The sequence below is a fragment of the Chlamydotis macqueenii genome, chromosome W (genome assembly GCF_036417535.1).
Source record: "Chlamydotis macqueenii isolate bChlMac1 chromosome W, bChlMac1.mat, whole genome shotgun sequence".
In the NCBI taxonomy this organism is placed as follows: domain Eukaryota; kingdom Metazoa; phylum Chordata; class Aves; order Otidiformes; family Otididae; genus Chlamydotis; species Chlamydotis macqueenii.
The window spans coordinates 53,626,929-53,643,170 of NC_141592.1; the positions used below are offsets into that span (position 1 = coordinate 53,626,929).

Sequence of the window (16,242 nt, forward strand, 5' to 3'; positions counted from 1 at the left end):
TAATAAAAAAACTGATGTTCAGCTGTAACATAGTTATTTCATATAACCGCTTACAATAGATAAATAGTGGAAGTACTGTTCCTTTCTCCTAGTACAATACTCTGTCGTAGTTCAGCCCCGATCGGGACCAGACTACGCAGTCTCTCTCTCGCTCCCCCCACCCTCCCAGAGAACAGGGGGAGATGATATAAGAAAATAATGGCTCAAGGTTTGAGATAAGGACAGGGAGAAATCCTTAAAGGTACCGTCACGGGAAAAACAGACTCGACTTGGGGAAAACTATTCATTTATTTCTAAAATTATCAGGAGAATGAGACAGGGAACAAGATAACCTCCCCCCACCCCTCCCTCTTCCCAAGCTTAACATTATCTCTACTACCTCCCCCCCCCCCCCCCCCCCCCCCCCGAGCGGCACGGGGGGGGGGAAAGGGAATGGGGGTCGCGGTCAGTTCATCACGCGTTGTTTTACGCCGCTGTATGATCGTCAGGGGAAGAACTCCTCGCATTCCTCCTCTGCTCCAGCGTGGGGTCCCTCCCACGGGCCACAGTCCTTTGTGGAACTGCTCCGGCGTGGGTCATCTCTTCCACGGGGTGCAGTCCCTCTAGAACAGCTGTCCCAGTGGGCCCTCCATGGGCCACAGCCTCCTTCAGGCCTCCACCTGCTCTGGCGTGGGGTCCTCCACGGGCTGCAGGTGGATCTCTGCCCCTCCGTGGACCTCCATGGGCTGCAGGGGGACAACCTGCTCCACCATGGTCTTCACCACGAGTTGCAGAGGAATCTTGGCCAGGAGCCATATTACTCCTCCCCCTCCTCCTTCACTGACCTTGGCATCTGCAGCCGTTCCTCACAACAGGCTGGCAGACGCCTCTCAGGATCCTTTTTACATCTTATTCACTTCTCATCTCCTCTCCACTTCTTGCAGCCGGGCCGAGTTGGGCCCAGTCGGCTGCCTGGCGAGAGGCCAGAGGGTGAGGCCTGCAAGGCCCATGAGGCTCGCGCCTCCCCCTCTCTGCCCCCCGCTCAGCTGCGTCACATCTTCTCCTCTCTCTTTTTCCTGTTTTCCCCTACTTAAATACATTATCGCAGAGGCGTTATCACAGGACATTCTGCTACCAATTGGCTCGGCCTTGGCCAGCAGCGGGTCCGCCCTAGGCCCGGCCGAGTCCACTGAACAAAGGGGAGTGACTTCTAGCAGTTTCCTACAGAAGCTACCACCTTAGGCCCCTCCTCACTAACAAAACCAGAACATACTGCTTGCAATTTGTCTTGTTCTCCTGTACTCACTTTCTTTACTATCTCTTCTTGTACTACAAAACCTATATAGACAGTAAGGAATCTGAATTACTTTGAGAATTCCAGATAAGTGAATGTGTCAGAGCTAGTTTCTTCACTCAAAGCACATGTATGTTTCCAGAGTAAATCCAGGGAAGCCAATGAAATAAGATTTCTGCTATGGAAAGACATTCCTTTACAGATTTTATGGTGCTGATGGAAATGGTTACTAATCCCTGCTGAATATGACTGTCACCAGCAGAACATTACTGCCTCCCAACTATTTCTTGTTCATATGAATGCTCTCTCATCTCTTTTAGAAAACTTGAGTGTCATTCGGACATTTTCCCTAACTGTTTAAGGTATCCACCTGTCCACATAGATGTAGCTGAGAATACAACTTGATCCTAAGTTGTCTTATGATTGTGATGTGAGTTTGTTAATTCCCTATCTAGTGAAGTCAGTGATTTATCTCAACAAAAAATTACATGGTGCTTTGATCATGTATTTCCAACCATCATTTTGCCTTTAAGAACATGTTTTATTTAAAGTAAACATGAATATTGAATAATGCTGTAAACTTCACCTTAAGTCAAGAAGTCAATATCTAATCAACAGAATATTCACCTTAAGATACAAAGTTAATTTCTTATTTAGAAACTTAATCTAATAATATTGATTAAAAAAATCAAATGTAAGTCCCTAAATAATATCTGCTTGTCCAGCCTAATTGGTTGGTTAGCTAAGAAATTTTTGTCTACAGTACTTTTATGATTTAAGGCTGTAAATTAGGTATAATAAAATATCTAGGCAAATTAAATAGCTAGTATTTGGTTTTGTAGTAGAAATATCTTGGATTTATGCTTTAAGAAGGAGAGGAAAAAAAAAAAACAAGGGACAAAGATGACAAAGCAAGAGCTGATTGGGGCCATATGTCAGACTCAATGTTCTTATTTTTTTTTCCTCTGCACATTATCTGAGATACCTATCCCATGCCCCAACATCTTTAGATTAAGATTAGATTAATAATTGGTTATACATTTGAGACCTACATATATCTTAAGTAGAACAGCATATATTGCACATGGGCTCAGTTATAAAGTTGAAAATGTATTGCAAATTGCATGAAGCATTTTGTTATGTTCCATGTAGCATCTGCATGTTGAAATCTGCAAAGTATACCTGCACATTGAAGATTATTGAAGAGGCAATATTATCAAACTCAATGAGGGATATTTTGACCAGGGCTAAATAAAAGGTTTTATATTGCTTGAAAAAACAGTGATGTTGTGCTGAAGTTCACATACTTCTAACAGATTAGTGGTTTAATTTGCAATGGCTTCTCCATTATAAATGCTGCTTCCAGTTTTTAGGTGGCTTGTATTTTTTTTTTAAGCTTTAAAATCTGAAGAGGATGACTACTATATTAATGGTGCCTGGACTATCGACTGGCCAAGAAAGTTTGATGTTGCTGGAACAGCTTTCCATTACAAGAGGCCAACAGATGAACCAGAGTCTCTGGAAGCACTAGGCCCTACTTCAGAAAATCTCATAGTCATGGTAAAGTTATAATTAATATATTTCTGAAATTTGAAATATATATTGATGTTCTTAGGAAAGACAAGGCCATGAATGAAATCAAAATAGGTTATGTTTACAAAGAGTATACAGCTTGCCTTGCTGGGACACAGCTTGCTTATCTTTAAAAACTGACAGGCAAACATTGTGATGAAAAAGGGATAAAGTCAGAAGAGCCCCAGGAAATATCACAGAAAATGCCCAATCTGTATTAAATATACTTCAGAATAATGGTAGCTGAAATTGTAAATGGGATGTGTAATGTATCTCTGTGTACTGCTAATATATGGAAGTGTTAAGATATTGCATGACAGTTCCTGACAGTTCTGTAGATGTCAGTGGTTTTAGACCTGGCCTGAGTGTGAAGTATACTTTTATCAGTTAGGTAGAGAATCAAAGACTAGCGTTGGACATGTAGTAGGTGGAAGTGCAGTTCAACAGTGAGGGTAGATGAAAGCTCATAGTGATTGTTGCACTTCTATCTATATAACTTGAAGTGATATAGCTGCAGCAAGAGTTTTGATGTTCCTTTAAAGGAACCACAGGCTATTGCATTAGGGGACAACAATGACCTCAGCGACAGTCTGTTGCTGTTACTCTTATTACTAATATTATAGTCAGTAGAAGTGTAAGCAATTACAAACCTAGTTCTGCTCTTGCTATGTGGGTAGCTCCTCACAAGATTTCAGCAAGGACTGCTGCATGTTTGCATAGTAATGTCCCTTAACCAACTTTGACCTCATGTAATTATTCAGCTACCAAATTAACTTCCATTAAGCCATTAGTTTTATGAAAACTGGCTTTTTACAACAACTATGGTAAGAATAAAGAACTTACAGAAGTTATAAAGTTGTGTCAAGGGGAAAAAAATTACAAAGCTCACTTTAGACAATAATACTTTTCTTTTTTAAAAGTTAGTCCAGATTGTTTTGAGACTACCTAAAAGAACTACTATGGCTTCCTTTATTACACTTTTCCCTTCCACAGGACATAACACATACCTACAGTAAATGTCACTAATTGCTCTCTGCTTGCCTGTTTTAATGGTATAACCAGTTTTCAATTACAGATTCTGCTACAGGAACAAAATTTGGGTATAAGGTATAAATTCAGTGTTCCCATCTCTTGCGCTGGCAGCGGAGACAATGAAGTTGGCTTTGCATGGAATCATCTGCCTTGGTCAGAATGTTCTGCTACTTGTGCTGGAGGTAAGATACCAGGCAGTTAAGCTTTAGGATAAACTGAATTGCAAGATACAGTTAACTACATAATTATGTAGGTAACTAATTGAAAACATTTATTTCAGACATGCTTCAAACCTTAATTCAGTGAAAAAACATTTACTTTATCACAACAGATTGTGTTGTTTTGAAGTACATTTAATATGTTCAGATCTTTAAATACACTGTATCTGGCACAGTGTGTCTCTGCTGATGTTTCTTCCAAGATTATATTGAAGTTGGGATGTTTGCTTTTCACAGGAGCTTTCTTGATAAAGGACATCAGAAGGTTTAAGTAAGGAGATGAAAATCCAGAAGGCAAATGTAAATAAAGGGATGTGTCTGTGTGTTTGTAGGTATGCCTTCACAAGATCCTAGTCAGCTCTCCTATCCTCCAGCCACCAAAGTTTAGGATATATACTAGCAGCTCCTCTGTAGCAGATGATAACAATTTGATTGTATTTCCCAGCCCATACCAATATCTGAGAATTGTTGCCTATTGGCACTGATGGGGGATTGGTAGGTTGTCCCATATGATTCATCATGGGTGCCTTTTGCCCACAATTTACTATATTCCTAATCCTCCCTCTAGTGGCCACTAATACAATTCTTTACCTCTGGCTGGGAGAGGCAGGGCAGTTGGCTTCTTTCAAAGCCAACACCATTGCTGCTGCATGGACTGGTGAGTAGTAGAAGTGCTGTGTGAACAGTATCTTTCTTCTCTGGAGACTGAATACATCATCTCCCCAACATCCTTACTCATCAGCTAAAATACCACATAGCACACAGTCCCTCACTCCCCCCTCACTGCCTGAAGTAGGATGGGGAGGAGAATCAGTAAACTCCTGGGTGGAGATAAAAACAGTTTGAGAACAACAGAGGAAAAGAAAACAAACAAACCACCCCCCCTCATAACAGAAATTACTTAACCATGTAACTTACAGTACAATAGCTCACAGTGGATCCTGATGCCTGGCTTCCTCCCAAGTAGCAGCAACCTTCCTTCAGCACCCTCCTTACTAATAGCCCTTTGGCCAATTTGGCTAAACTATCCCAGCTGTGTCAACCAGCTCCAGCTCCTCTCCCAGCTTGGGTGAAAATTAACTCTATACTAGCTGGAACCAGGACACTAGCTGTTTGGTGTTTAAATACAGCAGTTTGCTTAGCCATATGTAAGATACAAATGACAGAACAAATTCTATTCTGTGCAGCTAAACAGAGAAGTCTTGAACAAAATAGAAGAAGGTACCAACTTTCTCCTATATTTTTATTGTTCATTTGTTGGATTCTTGTAATCAAATGAGTGATGGATTTAATTTTTTTAACTGCTATTTTAAAAATAGCGAGTCTGGTAGGAAAAGGAGAGGTGCTCCAGCCCTCTGATCATCTTTGTGGCCCTCCTCTGGACCCTCTCCAACTGGTCCATGTCCTTCTTGTGTTGGGGGCTCCAGAACTGGACACAGTACTCCAGGTGGGGGTCTCACCAGGACAGAGTAGAGGGGGAGAATCACCTCCCTCGACCTGCTGGCCACGCTTCTCTTGATGCAGCCCAGGATGCGGTTGGCCTTCTGTGCTGCAAGTGCACATTGCCTGCTCATGTTGAGCTTCTCATCCACCAGCACTCCCAAATCCTTCTCCACAGGGCTGGTCTTGATCCATTCTCCGCCCAGCCTGTATTTGTGCCTGGGATTGATGAAATAGTCAGTCAGTATATTATTATAAGTAAACTGATTGCTGTCCAGTTTCCTTTGCTCATCGCTCTTGTAGAGTGGTGCAAACTATGTTTTTCTTTCATGCTCTCGGATGAATTATGAAGCTGTCTTTAGACAAACATACTTTTCCTCATTAAGGAAAATGTAAATTTGACTCTGTGATGAACATCTTATGATCTGATGAGTGAGCTCAAAGTATGTCTGAATTAACCAGCATACACTAGTTCTAGTGATGCAAGATTCACTATGTATTGGTACTGGCATCTTTATAATTAACTGTTGCAATTGCAAACCACAAATCTTGGGTATTGCTTTTAGAAATAGATATAGTATTTACATGCCTGCGATTTTAATTTAAGAGTAAAATTTGCTCCATGTAATTTTAAAATTTGGCTACTCAAAGTCATGCAGGCTATTTGTGAATTGAAATCTGTAAAACATCTTGATTCTCTTGACATTTTATGTCTTTATTATAAACTATAGATCTGTAGATTTGAAAGCAGAGTGTTTGTCTAACTGCTTGTAACTATTCCCGCAAGAGTCTAAATGAACTTGTTTAGCTACATTTCTTAGATTATTTTCAGAGACCATATACTGAGAAGAGTTGATAATTCAAAAATATTTTTTCAAGGCTCACAGGGCTTAACCAAGTTGTAGCTGTTGTCTGGGTAAAAATTGCAATTTATTTTTCAATTTATTTTTCTTTAAGTTAGAATCTGAATTTTGTTTCTGAGATGTTGTTTTAAATAACACTGTAATTAGACAACAATGATGTAAAGTTTCCTTAATCCATACCTGTGTTTCTTGTATCACAAATCACATACTGTGTGGCAAGATGCTGCAGAACATTTAAAAACTGAATTAACATATCTGCCTGGCATGGATTAAAGATTCTTTACTCTGTGAGTGAATAGTGGTGAATGCTGTGCTAGGGGTGATATGCTACCTGATCAATGTTCAATAAATAACATGACTGGTTTAATTTTTTTTTTGAAAACTGAACACAATGATACTTTGTGTTCATAGTACTTCAGAATACTTTCTTATTAAATTTAATTTCTGAGGAGTTATGCACTGGCACTGCTAATTCTTAGACAAAGCCTGGAAGGAAAAGGGTATATCAGTTCGAAATTTAGTGAAAACATAACATTAATATCTATGCTATCCTATAAATATATTTGAGAGAATGGTATGCATCATTAAACTGCTTAATTATAAAGTGTGTATAAATTATTTTTTAAGGAATTATATTTGAGGGAAATGTAAGGGAAACCCTATTGTTGTGGTTTAACCCCAGCCAACAACTGAGCACCACACAGCTGCTCTCTCATTCCCCTTGAGGGGATGGGGGAGAGAATCAGAAGAGTAACAGTGAGAAAACTCATGAGTTGAGATAAAGATAGTTTAATAGGTAAAGTAAAAGCTGCACACACAAGGAAAGCAAACCAAGGAATTCATTCACTACTTCCCATTGGCGGGTGGGTGTTGAGCCATCTCCAGGACAGCAGTGCTCCATCACATGTAATGGTTACTTAGGAAGACAAATGTCATCACTCTGAACATCCCCCCTTCCTTCTTCCCCTAGATTTATATGCTGAGCATGATGCCATATGGTATGGAATATCCCTTTGGTCAGTTGGGGTCAACTGTCCCAGCTGCATCCCTTCACAACTTCTTGTGCAACCCCAGCCTACTCGCTGGTGGGGTGATGTGAGAAGCAGAAAAGGTCTTGACTCTGCTCAGCAATAATGAAAGCATCCATGGGTTATCAACCCTGTTTTCAGCACAAATCCAAAACATAGCCCCATATGAGCTATTATGAAGAAAATTAACTCTGTCACAGCCAAAACCAGCACACCTATTATTTTTGTCAGCCACCAAGAGAAGTAAGGCAGCTTGTGATAGAAAGGATAAATGATTGTTTATCAGTCAGAGCTGAACATAAAATCTATGTCAACTAGCAGTGCATGTTACTAGCATTGCTGTTTGGCTAGTCCTTTAAAATATTATTTTTTATTATGGTGAAGTTTGAGTAAAAAATAGCAAAAGAAGTACTCCTACTCAGGTTGTCAGATCTGATTTTAATCTCATCGGTTGGCAATGCTTACATTGACTACAGAATTTCATCTTGTCACAGCTTCTCAAATATTTAGATCTTCCACTTATTTGTCAAGAGCAAAAGGAAGAGATTATAAAGAAGAGCCTGATCTAGTAAACATTTTTCTATCTCTTTCATGCTGTGGTTGATATGTCTTTTCTCTACTAAAATAGTACTAAAGGAGGAAAGAAAGGAAGAAAATGATCTCTCACTCCGTGTATGTAAATAGAAATATATAATGACAACATTGTTCTAACCGATATGAAATTTTGAAGATAACTAAAGACCTAGAAAAAAATGAGAAATGAGGTAAAGGGTAGCATGATAGTTCATGCTTGACTAGCCAGATATATTTTAATATATAACTAATTTTCTAGATTAAGGAAATGTAGTAGATGAGTTCACATAGATTTCCTAAGACTTTTCTTGTCACATACATTTAATAAAGAATTAGGAAAGATTAGTAGAAAAGAGGCATGCTTAAAACATAAATTACTGGGCCAAAAGCCAGTGAGCATAGTGGGCTTCTTAAAGACCTTTCATATAGAATCATAGAATGGTTAGGGTTGGAAGGGACCTTCAAAGGTCATCTAGACCAAACCCCCTGCAAGGAGCAGGGACATCCCTGACTAGATCAGGTTGCTCAGAGCCTCATCCAGCCTGGCCTTGAACGTTTCCAGGGATGGGGCCTCCACCACCTTTCTGGGCAACCTGTTCCAGTGTTCTACAACCCTCAGTGTAAAAAATTTTTTCCTAATATCTAATCTAAATTTATCTTCCTCTATTTTAAAACTGTTACCCCTAGTCCTGTCACAACAGGCCCTACTGAACAGCCATCTCCCCATCTTTCTTGTAGGCCCCCTTGAGGTACTGGAAGACCGCTATCAGGTCTCCCCGGAGCCTCCTCTTCTCCAGGCTGAACAGCCCCGACTCTCTCAGCCTGTCCTCATAGGAAAGGTGCTCCAGCCCTCTGATCATCTTCGTGGCCCTCCTCTGGACCCTCTCCAACTGGTCCATGTCCTTCTTGTGTTGGGGGCTCCAGAACTGGACACAGTACTCCAGGTGGGGTCTCACCAGGGCAGAGTAGAGGGGCAGAATCACCTCCCTCAACCAGCTAGCCATGCTTCTTTTGATGCAGCCCAGGATGCAGTTGGTCTTCTGGGCTTCAAGGGTGCAATGCCTGCTCATGTTGAGCTTCTCATCCACCATCACTTCCAAGTCCTTCTCCTCAGGGCTGGTCTTGATCCATTCTCCGCCCAGCCTGTATTTGTGCCTGGGATTGCCACGACCCACGTGCAGGACCTTGCACTTGGCCTGGTTGAACTGCATGAGGTTTGCATGGGCCCACCTCTCCAGCCTGTCAAGGTCCCTCTGGATGGCATCCCTCCCTTCCAGCGTGTTGTCGGCACCACACAGCTTGGTGTCATCGGCGAACTTGCTGAGGGTGCGCTCTCTCCCACTGTCCATGTCGCCGACAAAGATGTTGAACAGGGCTGGGCCCAAGACGGACCCCTGAGGAAAGCCACTTGTGACCGGTCTCCACTTGGACATTGAGCCGTTGACCACCACTCTCTGAGTGTGACCATCCAGCCAACTCCTTATCCACTGAGTGGTCTGTCCATCAAAGCCATGTCTCTCCAGTTTAGAGAGAAGGATGTCATGCGGGACGGTGTCAAAAGCTTTGCACAAGTCCAGGTAGATGATGGCGGTTGCTCGTCCTTTGTCCACCGATGCTGTCACTCTGTCATAGAAGGCCACCAAATTGGTCAGGTACGATCTGCCCTTGGTGAAGCCATTGTTGGCTGTCGCCAACCGCCTCTTTGCATTCCATGTGCCTTAGCATGGTTTCCAGGAGAATCTGCTACATGACCTTGCCAGGTTGTACCTGGTTCGTTGGATTCCTATGCACAAAGATCACCCAACATATGATATTTAAAAGCACAACAGTATTTATTGCTCTATTATAGCCTTGCATAAGCAGTTACCAGCATAAGCAGTTACAGTTCCTAGCATAAGCAGTTACCAGCGTATTGTTTCCCCTTGTGAGAGTCTTACCAACCCAACTAAGCCAGAGACACCACCAAGCAGGAGGATGATCAGCAGGGTCAGAGCAGAGAAGGGAGGTAGGCGGAGCACCTTCAGGGCGTCCCCTGTTGTTCATAGAGTGTGCTCTGGGTCCTTTCTCTCCCCCTCTGCTCTGAGCCGCCTCTGTTTATACCCTCAGCAGATTCAGTGGAAGAGTACTGACCTGGTGTTGATGCACGCATGGCCAGCGCATGCAGCAAGGCCTGCCAAGTACGTGATTTGTTGGCTAACAGTGGTTACTGGATAGCAGCAACATCCTGTTCAATAACAACCCTCCTAGTTCCCCTCTCTGAGATAACAACCCTCCTAGCTCCCCTCTCCAAGGTCGCATTCTCACAGCTGTGTGCAGCTTGTAATTTCCCACAGTGGCCCTAAACTGACCATCACTGAAATCCCTCACACACAGGCACAGAGGTGAGGCTGACCGGCCTGTAGTTCCCCAGGTCCTCCTTGTTCCCCTTTTTAAAAATGGGGGTTATGTTCCCCCTCTTCCAGTCATCGGGGACCTCACCAGACCGCCACGACTTCTCAAACACAATGGCTAGTGGCTTGGCAACTTCCTCCGCCAGTTCCCTCAGGACCTGCGGATGGATCTCATCAGGTCCCATGGACTTGTGCACCTTCAGGTTCCTCAGATGTTCCTGAACCTGCTCTTCTGCTACAGTGGGCGGTTCTTCATTCTCCCAGTCCCTGCTTGTGCCTTCCACAGCTTGGGTGGTGAGACAAGAGCCTTTATCAGTGAAGACTGAGGCAAAAAAGTCATTGAGAACCTCAGTCTTCTCCATGTCCTGGGTAACCAGGTCACCCGTTTCCTTCCAGAGGGGGCCTACATTCTCCCTGGACCTCCTTTTGTCCCCGACATACCTATAGAAGCCTTTCTTGTTGTTTTTGACATCCCTGGCCAGATTCAATTCTGTCAGGGCTTAGCCTGCCTCACCTGATCCCTGGCCGGTCTCGCGGCCTCTCTGTAATCCTCCCAGGCTACCTGTCCCGCTTCTGCCCTCTATAGGCTTCGTTCTTTACTTTTAGTTGGTCCAGGAGCTCCTTGCTCATCCACGTGGGCCTCCTGGCCTTTTTGCCTGACTTGTTCTTCATTGGGATGCATCGCTGCTGAGCTTGAGGAGGTGCTCCTTGCATGTGGACCAACTTTCCTGGGCCCCTCTTTCCTCCAGGGCCCCTCTTTCCTCCAGGGCTGCCTCCCATGGCACTTGGCCCATCAGGTCCCTGAAGAGGCCAAAGTCTGCCCTCCTGATGTCCAGGGCAGAGAGCTTGCTGCGTACCTTCATTGCTGCCCTAAGCATCTTGAACTCCACTGTGTCATGGTCACTGCAGCCAAGGCTGCCCTTGAGTTTCACATCCCCCACCAGTCCCTCCCTGTTGGTGAGCACAAGGTCAAGCATGGCACTCCTCCTCTTCAGCTCCTCTGTCGCCCGCAGGAGGAAGTTGTCGTCCACGCATTCCAGGAACCTCCTGGACTGCCTGTGCCCTGATGTGTTGTCTCTCCAAGAGATGTCAGGGTGGTTCAAGTCCCCCATGAGGACCAGGGCTTGTGACTGCGAGGCTGCGCCTATCTGCCTGTAGAGGGCCTCATCTGCTCTGTCCTCCTGGCCAGGCAGCCTGTAACACAGCCCCACCATAATGTCCCCTGTCCCTGCTCTCCCTCTAATCCTGACCCCGACTTGCTGGCTGGAGCAATAGGATTTCTTTTGGTCTGCCGTTTAAGTCTATCATCATAGAATGGTTAGGGTTGGAAGGGACCTTCAAAGGTCATCTAGTCCAACCCCCCTGCAAGGAGCAGGGACATCCCTGACTAGATCAGGTTGCTCAGAGCCCCGTCCAACCTGGCCTTGAACGTTTCCAGGGATGGGGCATCTACCACCTCTCCGGGCAACCTGTGCCAGTATCTTACAACTTGCATCCTAAAAAACTTATTACTTATGTCCAGTCTGAATTTGCCCTCTTTTAGTTTAAAGCTGTTACCCCTTGTCCTATCACTACAGGCCCTGCTAAAGTGTCTGTCACAATCATCTTTCTTATAAGTACTGGAAGGCCACAATAAGCTCTCCCTGGAGCCTTCTCTTCTCCAGGCTGAAAAGTCCTGACTCTCTCAGCCTTTCCCCATAGCACAGGAGTTCCAGCGCTCAGATCACTTTTGTGGCCTCCTCTGGACCTGCTCCAACAGGTCCATGTCTTTCTTGTCCTGGACACAGAGCCCTGGGGGGTCTCACCAGAGCGGAATAGAAGGACGGAATTCCCTCCCTCAACCTATTGGCTGCTGGTGACGCAGCCCAGGAGACGGTTGGCTTTCTGGGCTGCAAGCGCACATTGTCGGCTCATGTCCAGCTTTTCACCCACAGGTACCCCCAAGTTCTTCTCTGCAGGGCTGCTCTCAATGCTATATTGACATAAATCTTGTTTATCACCTACTGAGTGATAACTACATGACTCATCAGACTTCAGTTTTTCTTATTCTGATGGTAGCATAAAAAGTAGAAAGCTCTGATGAAATTTGCTGACAACGCAGTGCTAGGAGACATGGGGAAGACTGGGATTGTAGTCATGATAAAGGCAAATTTGGTTTTAGGATGTATTTCTTTAAAATTATTAATGATACTGGAACAAGGTATTAGTAAAATCCCTCTGGAGTACTGGACACAGTTTGTATTGTGACTGAAATAAACTCAGGTGTGAACAGATGCACAGAAGGGTTGTGAGGCTGACCGGAGGAATGGTGTATGTAACAACACAGAGACTGCAAGAGTTGGTTATCAGAAACTGAAAGACCATTTTGACTTTAAAAATAGTATTATTTGGCAATAAATGCATCTAGAATGGAAATTGGAATGCTTATAGTAGTCAAAGCTGTGAAGTTCAGAGAAGAAAAATGTACCTGTGTTTAAGGTGGATCTTGATCAGTTTATGAAAGGGGCTATGTAGAGTGGTTCTCAGCAGTAGAAGGATGTTGCTTCTAGTTGTATGTTCCAAGTTCCTGTGTTCCATGTTTATTTAATTGCCTTTGTAGTGTAAGATCTCACTGTATTTCAGCTTTATATCATTTCATGTAATTCAAATATTAGGTGCTGAGAATGCTGTGAATGGAACATCTTTGTGTGAAGCTCTAAAATCTTTGATACCTGATAGATTAATATCTGAAAGAGAATATCTGTGTGTTAACACAGTCAACCAACAGCTGTGGGGAGGCATGTACTTCAGGTCCTTGAGGGCCCCTCATGTTAATGATTTGAGTTGTTTCTCAATTCCAACTGGACCTAGCTATCTAGCAAAATGCTTTTTTTTTTTTCCAACATGTAAAGCACATAAATTGAAAATTAGCAAAAAAAATGGAGGTTGAATACTGTTAAAAAAATGATATTTTCTTTTTAGTTTGTTCATGTAGATTTGTGTATGTAGGATACACTTGGAAAACAGCTTGGCAGCCTTCTGCACTGTTTAGTGGTACCTACTGTTGTCTAATGTTGTGGAATCCAGATAAATGTAGAAAGAAGAGCAAATGGAAGAAGCTGATTGGTTTACCTGGATCACCTGTAAGACGTCTCACATTAATCAATATCTTTTTCATAAATAAAGCTTACTTTAAAATTATTGTGATGTTTATGGATAACCTGAGACGTCAGATGTGTGAAATTATTTACAACCTGATTTAAAGTGCCTACTTTGGGAAGGTTATGTGTAGCACCAATTAAAAAGGAGATATCCCAGCAGCAAAGCTGAGACTCTGGATTTAGGTACTGCAGTAGAGTGAAGACTTCAGCATTAGGCATCTTTGGTCTCAACATAGTTAATGATTTTGAGGTAAGATAAGAAGGCAGGTGATTTTAAGGGCTGATACAAAGTTCTCGCCTGCTAAACAGGCAGCCTGTAAGAAGCAGCATGTTGAGTGATGAATCTAATTCCTACCCTGCTCATCAGGAGCATGCACATTTGAGCTGAGGCCACACATAGAACATTTTTACGTGCCTAGGATCCAGACTGCTGAGTTTTCCTTAAAGTATTTGAATTAACAAGGCTATATTTATAAGGGATAATGCCCATAGTTTGAAGGATGTCATGGCAGTTATTAAATAGCAATTCCCTATATCAGACTGAAGAGATTTCAATTTGGAGTACGTCTCCAGAAGAGTACTCTAACTGTGTGCCATAGAATAGTTGAGGAGTCTAAGAGGGGTAGGGAAAGGGAAGATTTTTTTAATAAGCATTCTGGGCCACAGAGCAACCAGGAATGCAAGATTCATGGGGCCAATGTCAGGAAGACAAGACAGCAAATAAGACATTCATCTAGCACAGGCAGGTATGAATTTTCATCCCTGCTCTCAAGATGATTTAGACATTTTACGTCAGACTATAACTGAATAAAAACTAGAAATAATCTACAGACTAGAAACCACAGTCTTGCCACCTTAGCTAAAATAATCAGTAAGTCACAGAAGTTAGTGCATGCTCATGGGAAGTAGGAATCCCCTCAGGACTGAAAAGGGATCATACCTACTGCTTCTGGATCTGCAGCCTCATGGGGGGACTGCATGTCATCCTCAAGACTTGTGGAATAGGAGGTTACCATTTTCCCCAAGTCCTTTGCACATAACATCATAGAGACAGTTTACATGCCTCTGTGCTTAGACTGGGAGACTTCTGTTCATAGCCAACCAGGATGCTTTGTGGGCTAAACTTAAGGCATCTCAAGGCTAGATTTGACTCACTATTGAAATTAAATACCTAAATTCCATACAGGTCTCATTTTAGGAACCAAAGTAGGAGATTTGATTCTTGTCCATAATGAACAACAAACAAAACAATTGCAAGGTAAGTTGTTTAGCTAGTTTTAAATTAACAAAAGGACTACAAATGTTTGGTGAAAGAAAATCCCATGTTTTTAGTGGGTGTTCAGTGTCTGAAAAGCATTTATACAATTAATTTTATTACTGCACGTTTACCTCCTATAAAATGCTTGTCTTAAAATGAAGAGAGGACTGTAAAGTAAAGTTGACAGATATTTGAAGCCAGGATGTTTTAATCCCTATTTATGTTTATGCATTTCACAATTTGGAAAAAGTTAAATAATTGCTTCTGTTTTTAAGAAAGGTTTATGGCTTTTTTGCAACTTTACAAATAATCTTATTATTTCAGTATTATGACTACTCATGTCAATAAGAACTGCATATGCATTACAGATCCACAGTCTTTTTATGCTAGCAAACATCATACAGCTTGTTCTAAAAACAGAGGCGGCCATGTGTTACCACTGTTTACAACTATACTCTGAGCTGCACTGTTGTCATATCAATGGTTCTTTAATGCCTTTCTTTAGATCTTATTTTTTTAAAAAATGGAAAAATCTGCTTAATGTGTTACCTTATAATGTTGCCTTGGCAGTGATATGTCATTATGTTTTGGGAATAATAATCAATTCTGAACTGCTCTGTCGATGGTTAACAGTGAAAGAGGAGTTGGGAGTGCCAGACAAAATGAGAGTTCACAGAGACAAACTGCATCTTTCAGAATGAATAATACTTATGTTATTTTAATGAAGAAAATGTTTACAGGATGACATATATAAAAATGCAACACTGTATCCCAGTATTGCTGTTTGGTTTTTTTTTAAACCAGAGTACAGAAACGATAATTCTGCATTGAAGTGTGACCACATTCTATTTGGTGGTCTACAAAACCACAACATGTTTTCTTTGGAAACTGAAGTGTCTTTTACTAGGAGAGGAGAGTAGACAGAAAATTGATTTTGTGCAATATACAAATAAGAACAATCTGTTAGTAAATCTATAAATATATTCCCTTTGTTTTAGAAAACTACAGCAATTTTAAATCCTCTCTCAGTGAGGTGGCCTAAAACTGAAGGAAAATGAAAGATTTTGTGCGATCAGGGGGCGTTCAGTCAACTGGAATTCACACACCTGGAGCATTCAGCCAATTAAAGTGGGGATAGTAGGATTAATAATCAATAGGTGAAATACACTTTAACTCAACAAGTAGAAGAGCAGGAATGATTAATTAATAGTATTTCATTTCATCCCAAGGTGTGCAGAAACAAGAGGTGATGTGTAAAAGGCTGGATGACAACTCCGTTGTACAAAACCATTACTGTGACCCTGACAGTAAGCCTCCAGAAAACCAAAGAGCCTGCAACGCTGAGCCTTGCCCACCTGAGTAAGTCATTAATCACTAAGATGGACATCTGTTTTGCATAGATAGAAAAGTATTTGTAATATATAATACATCCATTTGACCAAAGGTGGTATAAAA

At 42.2% G+C, this 16,242-nt stretch overlaps 1 protein-coding gene across 1 annotated transcript in view; it reads left to right on the top strand.

The window, feature by feature from the left end:
* LOC147596814 (A disintegrin and metalloproteinase with thrombospondin motifs 6-like) overlaps positions 1-16,242 on the top strand; it is a 217,315-nt gene that overhangs the window by 174,585 nt on the left and 26,488 nt on the right. Inside the window, exons 18-20 of the mRNA XM_086769521.1 lie at positions 2,670-2,833; positions 3,921-4,059; positions 16,017-16,146. Of these exons, the coding sequence (XP_086625647.1) occupies positions 2,670-2,833; positions 3,921-4,059; positions 16,017-16,146 (433 nt within the window). The remainder of the gene's footprint in view (positions 1-2,669; positions 2,834-3,920; positions 4,060-16,016; positions 16,147-16,242) is intronic.